We start from the raw sequence: 9,715 nt of genomic DNA, 5'->3' as shown, positions 1-9,715 counted from the left end.
TTCCTGTATCAGCCTTGGAGGTGGGCCTGAATGAAAGCCCTTGGTAATAACGGTTACATTAATTCTCCTCTCCGTGAAGTATAGATTCATTCTAAAATTGCCTCTTCTGTTACATATCTAGAGCCTCACTTTTGTTAGACGATGACATCTCTGATGTTATCCTATTTCTAGGATTATTGGTCAAACTGGCAACGAAAATATTATTCATAACATGTGACCCAAAGAACAAATAATTAAAGTTGAGCAACGATATGAATTTAGATAATGCTACTATATGGTAAAGTACTAAATGTTTCTGTTCGTGTGTGTTTTTACATGTATTCGTATGCTTTTATGCATACACACACACACAGACACACACACACACACACACACACACACACACACGCACACACGCATACACACACGGACACACACACATAGTTGAAATTTATAGAAAAACAAAAGACAGAGACAGCTGTATGAACAACGAACAACAAGGAAGTGTATTAGTTTGACACTCGGGAAAAATGAAGAGGTCTTTTACGTTTCGAGCCTACGCTCTTCAATAGAATGGAATAAAATTAAATAAACAGAGAGAGAAAATAGAAAAAGGTATAGTGGCTAGCGATCTATCATGTTTATTAGAAAAATATCATTATCAAAATCCTGAAAAGAAAGATAAGATATAACGGTAATACTGATCAATTGTGAAGTGATACCTCTTTTAATTCTCCCGAGTGGTCCAGACACTTAACATTATGAACGGCAGTCTCATACTGCAACTATCATGAAATCTTTAATCTATGGCAGTCAACTGGGTGGAGGACATAATAAATGAAGTTAGAAGGTGGTTGGAAGCTGTGGTGAAGAGGTGAGACAGAGGGATAGAGATACAAGACGGGGTGGACATTAATCGGCTCAACTAAGCTTAGCTAATCTCGGTTGGTAACTAGTTTATATTAATGCTTAAGACTTTTAAATCCCTAGCTGAAGGTGCGTGCGCGAATGTGTGTGTTTGCCTGTGAATACTTTCATCTGGTAAATTTATGGGGGAGTTTCTTAGGCACAGGAGTATTGTGTTTCCCTTCACAAGCTGAATTTTAAAAATTCAGACTAAAGTATCTCCCCAATAAATATATCAGCAACAAATAAAATCGTGTGTGTGTGGTGTGTGTGTGTGTGTGTGTGTGTGTGTGTGTGTGTGTGTGTGTGTGAGGTGATTGTGTGTGCGTGTGTATGTATGTATATATGTACGTGTGATTATGTATGTATGTACGTGTGATTATACTATGTATATAAATTATTCTATTATACATTTTAATATGTGTATAAAAATTTGTATTATCTATTTTATTACGTATATGAAATTTGTATTACCTATTTTGTACAGTATTTCTTTAGTTCATTATTAAATGTCCATTTTAACATGAATGTAAATATAGTAAATATATCAACTTGTATGATCAAACCTAGTGACATTATTTTTTTCTTTTTCCTTATTTTGCAGAAGTTTAATGCCAAGGTCTGAAGAAGGTCAACTCACCATCGAGAAAACACCGAGTTATTTCATAACGAAAGATGTTCCTAGAAGAGTGTATCAGTTCTCTAAACACCTCAAGTTGATTGTGGTAGTGAGGGACCCCGTTACTCGGGCTATATCTGACTACACACAGGTGGCCAGCAAGAAGATGGATTCGCGTAGCTTCGAGGAAATGGTGTTTGTTGATAACACCAGCCGTATTGTCGACACTCAGTGGAGTCCTGTCCGTATAGGAGTCTATGCTAAACACCTGAAACATTGGCTTCAGTATTTCCCTCTGGAACAAATGCACTTCGTGAGTGGTGAACGTCTTATTGAAAACCCTGCTGATGAGATGTTAAAAGTGCAACAGTTTTTGGGGCTCAGACCTGTTATAAACCACAGACATTTTTACCTGAAATCCAGGAAAGGATTTCCTTGTATCCTCAAACCTAACAGACAAAAAGGTAGCCACCCTCACTGCTTAGGTGAAACTAAAGGGCGTATTCACCCCATGATTGATCCTTCAGTGATACGGAGGCTTAGGGATTTTTATAAGCCCTTCAATATAAAGTTTTATCGCATGGTTAATCAAGATTTTGGATGGGTATGAAATGTCTAAATATGTGATTTATAGAGTGAAAAAATATAAGCGAATTTTTTAAACACAAATTTACAGCTTCTTCCATACAAATAAGAAATAAAGTAAATTTTTAACAATGGCTTCTAAATTTCTCGTTTATATCTTCTGTTTGTCATTTTTCTTTGTATTTTATTGATATAGAGTGATATTGAAAAACAATATTTTTGGTCACATTACAATGTGTTCAGAATATAAAAAGATTCAAGCGAAAACTAGTACAGTAATAAGTATTTTAAAGATTTATGATCAAATCATATGGCTGTCAACTTTGCTTCCCACTTGTATTCTGTAGTTAACATATACTGAGTTTAATATACAGCAACAATAACAACAAAAAAGCTAACATCATGCCGACACTCACACACACACACACAAAAACATTCATCTCATATTTTGTGGTCTTAACACCTCAATAAGAAACCAAAGATATTCGTGTTTGTTTAAGTCTCTTATCAATACCTATCGAATATAATCCAAGTATAGTACACAGCATCTCATGGACCTCATTACACCATTCTCTAACAGTAGCTATTTAACAGCATCGCTGAAAAATTTCATAAGCTTACCAAATATCATATAAACAACGAGGAGTTGCTGAAAAGTTCCTGGTTTTTTGGTTAAAGAAAATACAGGAGAATCGCTAATTATGATTTTATTCAGCATATTCCCCTTTGAGATCCACACACATATTGCAGAGGTCCTTCAGTTTTTCTAAGCCCTGTAAAAGAACTCGGAAGGTCGGGCCTCTAGCCAGACCTTTCGCGAAACCCTTAAAGATAGTAACTTTTTCAGCATCCCCGCATACATGAATAGAGAAACATCATTATTATTGAAAATAAGGCGACAAGTTGATAGAATCGTTAGTGAATCGGGTAAAATACTTAGCGATATACCTAACGGCTCTTTACGTCCTTGGTTTAAATTCGCTGCGGTCGACTTTGCTTTCATCCTCTTGGGATCGATAAGAATAAGTATCTGTCGAGTTCAGGAGTTTATGTAATCGACTATCCCCTCCCCACAAATTTCTATCTTTTTGTCTATAGCAGAAAGAATTATTATCATTATTAGAGATGAGGACAACTTTGCAGAATCGTTAGCGCGCCGGATAAAATGCTTAGCAACATTTCATCCGTCTTTACGTCCTGAATTCAAATACTGCAGAAGTTTACTTCGCTTTCCATCCTTTCAGGGTTTATTAATTAAGTAGCTGTCGAGAACTTGGCTTTATGTGATCGACTATGCCCTCACCACAAAATTTCATGCTTTTGTCTATAGCACAAAGAGTTATTGTCGTAAATGGAGAAGGCGGCTAATGGACAGAATCGTTAACGCGTCGCACAAAATGTTGAACGGCATTTCTTCGAGTTTTTTACGTTCGTAATACAAATACTGCCGATGTTAACTTTGCCTTTTATCCTGTCACAGTCGTTGAAATAAAGTACCAGTAAACCACTGAGGCCTATTTAATCGACTTCTCCTTCCCTTCAAAAGAGCCGGCTTTCTACTACAATTTGAAAGAATTCTTATCACAACATGAACGCGGTGAGCAGCCAGAATCGTTAGAGTGAAAGTAAAGACTGCTTTGCTGTATTGTTCCAAACCTTTGCAGCCTATGTTCTAAGTAATAGGATTGGTGGTACTGACTATACCACTTCCTCAAAATTACTGGCTTTGTGTCTAGATCAGAAGCTAAAAATCGTAAAGCTAGATATATAAGCGGTGAGCGCCAGAAAAAATAAATCGCTTTGAGCTATTTTTTCATGCTCCTTTTGCACCATGTTCAAATTCGACGGGATCAAATTTCCCATTCATACCTCCAGGATTAATTGCATGAACTAAAAGCCAAGTTTTTGGTTCGATGCCATCGACTAACCCTTAATCTCCAAACCACTAGGCTTTTGCTTAAATGAAAAACCATTATTACAGTAGATACAGGTGATGTCTGTAATGTCTCTTTATTTTGTTTCATGGTTTTCTTTTTCACTTCCAATAATTCATTCATCTCATTATACAATTTTCTCTTCCATAATGTATCCATCACGCGTCATAACTTTTTTCATTCATATCTCTTTATTACCGTATCTCATTTTCTAATGTTCTTTCATACCCAATAATTTATCCACTCCATTGAATAATTTTCTTTTCGACATTTCATAGATGATCTAAATTCGTAATAGTCTTTCAAGTTTTATAATTTATCCATATCATTTCATAGTGTTCTTTTACTTTTTTCTCACATTTCATAATTTCTACATCTCGTGTCATAGGTTTTACACATAAAATATTTTATCTATTTCGTTTCAAAACTTTTTTTCAAAACTTTTACATATTTCATAATTTTTCACTTTCGTCCCATAATTTTCTTTTTGACATTTCATAAACTATCTTATTCCAGCATGTTGCCCTTCACATTTCATTGTTTTGTTCTTCACATTTTAAAATTTCCTCCATTGCTTTTACCTATTTCCTTCATTCCATTTCATTATTCCTTATAAGAAATTTCATAATTAGTTTCTTTTATCTTTTACTTATTCCAATCATGAAAGTGCTGCAATGTTGGGGCACCGCCTTGAAGAAATTTTGTCATACAAATCAACTGCATTGGAAACTGTGTGAAAAGTGGGGGATAGATAGGAGCAAGGCGTGGTATGAGCACAGACCGCAAAAAAAAGGCAGTCGGAGACAAGCAATATCCTCTGGGATTTGCCAATCCAAACAGATCAGGTGCTAGAGCATAACAGACCGAACCTAGTGGTGGTCCACAAGTGCACCACATATGCTATATAGTCGATGTTACACGCCCTTTGACCCACGAATAGTCAAGAAGGAAGGCGAAAATATAGAAAGATACAACCCTCTTTTGTACGAAATAGTTCCAATTATTTTGGGGTCCTTGGGAACAGTATCAAGAGAAATATAAAAGAAATTGGAATAGAGGGCCCAGTAGAACTGTTACAAAAGGTTTGCTTCTTAATCTATCTGGAAAGTATTAGACAGCTGAAAAGAACGAATAGTATGGTAGAGCAGGCTGCAGGTAGTTAGCCTGCTACGCATGCAAGACTCCAGGAGCTCCAACAAGACCTGTGTCAAAGAGAAAATAATAATAATAATAATAATAATAATAATAATAATAATAATAATAATAATAATAATAATAATAATGATGATGATGATGATGATGATGATGGTGATAATGATGATGATGATGATGATGATGATGATGATGATGATGATGATGATGATGATAATAATAATAATATACCAGGATTCAGCCATTGAGTTACAGTAGCTATGCAAAGCGCGGGTAAAATGTGCACCTGTAGTTATAGGTGCGTTAGGAACTATTCCTAAAGATTTCAGCAGATGGATAGCGGAAATAGGTATAAAACCTAGCTTAGTGCAACACCAGAAACAGTATTGTCAAAATAAAGCAAGAACAACTAGGATATTTAGGAAAGTCCTGGATATCTAAGGTTACTTCTTGTAGCCCCATGCTCGAAATTTGTTTTCAGCAGTTTAAACTGTTGTACGTATTTTCTTTGTTACCTTTTACAGTTTTTTCTTTCTTCCTTCTTTCCTTTTTCTCTCTGTCTCTCTTCCGCTTATTGTTCTCTCACATGACTTTGCAAATGAAAATTTGGTGTGTTTATTCAGAGGGCCTGCCAACGTATACAGTGAATTTTCCTTGCCCAAGGTGTTGGGAAGACACTCGGCAAGAAAGGGAAACAAACCTGAAAGAAGACAATGATAATAATAATAGTAATCCTTTCTAATAAATGCACAAGACCTGAAATTTGTTGAGAGGAGACTTCTCGATTAAATCGACCCCAGTGTTTCACTGGTAATTAATTTAAATACTCCGAAAGGATGAACATCAAAGTCGACTTCGGCTAAATTTGAACTCAGAATATAGAGACGTTCAGAGAAATGCCCGTAAGCATTTTCTGTTCTGTGCTGTAACGAATCTGCCAACTCGCCTAATTGTGCTAGGATTTAATACTAAAATTAACTGTGTCATCAAGGAAGGCATGTGTATATGATCGTTTGACCTGCTAAAAATAGCAGTTGAATTTCCCTCATATCATTTCCTTTCATTTCAAAAGTAAAGGACGCGTTAGATAATGTTGTTGTAGATATACAATGCCTGTGATAGAAATAAATGGGGTGGTGGTAACATCACTTTGATCATTGGCTTGCTCGATCAGGGATAACTAAAGACTAAATGAGCCAACAACTACAACAACAATTGAAAGTGTAAGATGGATTATATAATATAATTCTAGATACACAACGCTGGAAATGAAAGATGGGATGATGGCTAGCATATCTTTGATCATGGGTCTGCTCGATAAGACTAACTAAAGGCTAAATAAGACAGCAACAATAACAACAAGGAATCTAACATCAACTATGCAATCAACATATAGATACAATCGACAATATCATTTCCGAATTGTCAGTACTCAAAAGAGAAAATTTATCTACAGAATTGACCGGGAAAGGGAGTTATATCCATTAGCATTATGCCGAAACTTTCACATCAAAACTAGAAATAATTGTATAAGCAAGTACGAAACGTGATACATGACAATAGAAGAGTTACGACACCCTTGGTCATATGCGTCAAGACTTAGAAGGAAAGGAGAAATGATTGCCCAGATAGTATAATGAATAGGAGAAAGGGAGACATTTGCTCTTTAATAGACGTATTGTTCATCTTATGAGTAAAATATTATCAAGAAAGAAGTCGGAAAGCTATGAAAGTACAAGGAGCCCCCGAAATGGAAATATCTGATATGTGAGATGTGACAGTAAAATTCCTATTTGCAAACTTTTACACGATATTGGATAATTTGAGCGTGCTGATTTCACAGATGTCTTCAACTACGTTTCTATTGCGTAAGAGTCTTTGACTACTGAATGTTGTGAAATCTTCATTTTCCCCAAATTAAAATCATCGTAGTGTGACTCATAGTGGAGTGTGCATTGTTGATGATAGGTTTGAATTTTACGGCATAGATTTAAGGTTATAAAAAATGTTGAATATATGGAATATGTGGTTCTGTACCTATAGGGCAAATTCTTTGCTTGATGTATTTTTTTAAGTGATGAAGAGTGGAGATAAAAGATTGAAAGAAATAAAAATTTACCTGAAGTTTATTGAACACATATCACTAAACAAGAGAGATGCTAGAATTGAAGTTTGTTATTGAAAACTACTGTAGATACAATTTTATACTTTTTCCTGAATATGAATTCGGCAGTTCTCTTTGTAAAAACTAGCAATAGTCATCGATATCTCTACCTTATTTTTACATACTTTCCGTCTATACCTCAGTGACATCTTCCGGATTTTCGAGTAAGCGGTTGAGAGAATAAAATCAGAATTAATCTTCAAATTAATATTACAACCTGAAACTTCTGAATAATATATTTTCCAATTGTAGCGTTTCATGTATCTGCCAAAGAATTTTCACGTCAACCTTAAAGCAATTTATGTTCTGTCTTGTTTTAGATAATTCTGAGAAATTCATCATCTAGTAATAAGAAGGTAAGTATAAAAACAACTACAAAAAACACATTTTCTTCAGTTTTTGGAGATGATTTTAAGACATTTGGAATAAGTTTACTTAGAGCAATCATCATCTTTATTAGTTTGACATACAGCATAATGAAGACTAGTTTGATATGCATGGCTTTTTTCTTCAGCTAGTTTTGGGCGTAAAATTTTCTACGATCCACAATTACGAGTCTCAGAGGCCAATTTTCCACTTTTCTTTATTCCCGTGCTCTATTATCCTTCATACACGAAGCGTAGCATTTTGTGCATTCTCTTTGTTGGATACATAAAATGCGACGCACTTTGACATCTCTGCCTGTTACAACCATATGTAACAATTTGAAGTTTTCATAGGCTTCTGTTAAATAAACTGAATGAACTACCCATATTTATGAATCGCCACTGTAACGTAACATTCCTCTTTTAATAGACTTGAATGTTACCATAAAATAACCTTCATTCGACATTCGAAACATGGCTTCTATACCAAATCCAGAAATATTTCTGCAAAATCTAAACTATCTTCTTGAAGTTTTGCAGGAATATAACTAAATCTTTGTAACATTTTCCGTATAAAGAGAATACCAATAAAATGTTATTTTCGGTCGGTTGCCCCAAAAGCCTTGCGTATTCTTTGTGTGGGTTCGAAACTTTAACTGATTTATTTCGTGCGGCGTGCATTAACGGCTTTGGATCTCTTCCAGTTCATAAAAGAGGGGCATCGTCTAAATTTCATCTTACACACAATTACAATGATCTACATTGTCTTGTGAATCAGGGACAGGGATGCTCGGATCATTCAATATTCTTTCATTCTTTTATTCTTTTACTTGTTACAGTCAATTCACTGCGGCCATGCTGGAGCATCCCCTTTAGTCGAATAAAGCGACTCTAGGACTCATTCTTCGTAAGCCTAGTACTTATTCTATCGTTCTCTTAGGCCTAGCCGCTAAGTTACGGGAAGTAAACACACCAACATCGGTCGTCATGCGATGGTGGGGAGACAAATACAGACACACAAATACATACATACATACATACATACATACATACATATATATATATATATATATATATATATATATATATATATATATATATATATATATATACGACGCGTTTCTTTCAGTTTCCGTCTACCAAATCCATTCGCAAGGCTTTAGTCGGCTCGAGGCTATAGTAGAAGATACTTGCCCTAGGTGCCACGCAGTGGGACTGAAGCCGGAACCATGTGGCTGGCAAACAAGCTTCTTACTACATAGCCACTCCTACACCTATGTCTATTTACTGATGGAAAATTTCGATATCTGAAGGCGTCGTTCTTGGCATTGTAACTTTGAAACATTCCATGGGCAACAGTAGTGGTTGCCGATATAATTTGTAAGCTCACACTGTAACATAGAGTTTCCGAAAACTAAGCCTTTCTGTTTGTTATGACTCCAACTTCTCGATGTTTCAACACACTGAAATAAACTTGTGTGAACCCCATCTTTTGTTTTGATTTCATAATTTCCCTCTTGAATAAGTATAATAAACTCTCTTAACAATACTCAGTTATACATTTTAGAAACAAATACACTCCGCATAGAATATACAAGAGATCGTTACAAGGTCTAGAAGCCATTATGAAACCTATAAAATGATTTATATACGTGTGTGTATGAGTGTGTCGGGAAATCTTAAACAGTATAATCATAATATATATTATATATGGTATTTAAGTTCACAAAATATACATTAAAAAGCTTTTAGTACATTTTGTCAGTTAATGGAATAAGTGTTCAAAGAAAGTATGAAAAATGGAAAGTACGAATATAATGCTTCATTAATAGGTTTAAAATTGTGACCGATTGAGCAAAACCGATGTTATTTTTTAATTCAAAACCTTATAATATAAAGAAATACCAAAATAATATATCGATGATGGTCAATGTAATTGGTGAACTGTTTATGAAAGAGAAGTCTTGAATAAAAACTTAATTACTTTAGAAAGACTTACAACATCATAAAC

The 9,715-nt window shown here is 35.0% G+C and overlaps 1 protein-coding gene across 1 annotated transcript in view; it reads left to right on the top strand.

Annotated features, from left to right (window-relative positions):
• Positions 1–2,232, top strand: part of LOC106883922 (uncharacterized) — a 142,685-nt gene extending 140,453 nt beyond the window's left edge. Inside the window, exon 2 of the mRNA XM_014935066.3 lies at positions 1,490–2,232. Within this exon, the coding sequence (XP_014790552.2) occupies positions 1,490–2,114 (625 nt within the window). The 3' untranslated portion in view covers positions 2,115–2,232. The remainder of the gene's footprint in view (positions 1–1,489) is intronic.
• Positions 2,233–9,715: the final 7,483 nt, after the last annotated feature.

This window comes from Octopus bimaculoides, chromosome 7, assembly GCF_046866305.1.
Source record: "Octopus bimaculoides isolate indiv1 chromosome 7, ASM4686630v1, whole genome shotgun sequence".
Classification (NCBI taxonomy): Eukaryota; Metazoa; Mollusca; class Cephalopoda; order Octopoda; family Octopodidae; genus Octopus; species Octopus bimaculoides.
This window is presented reverse-complemented; position numbering and strand designations above follow the sequence as displayed.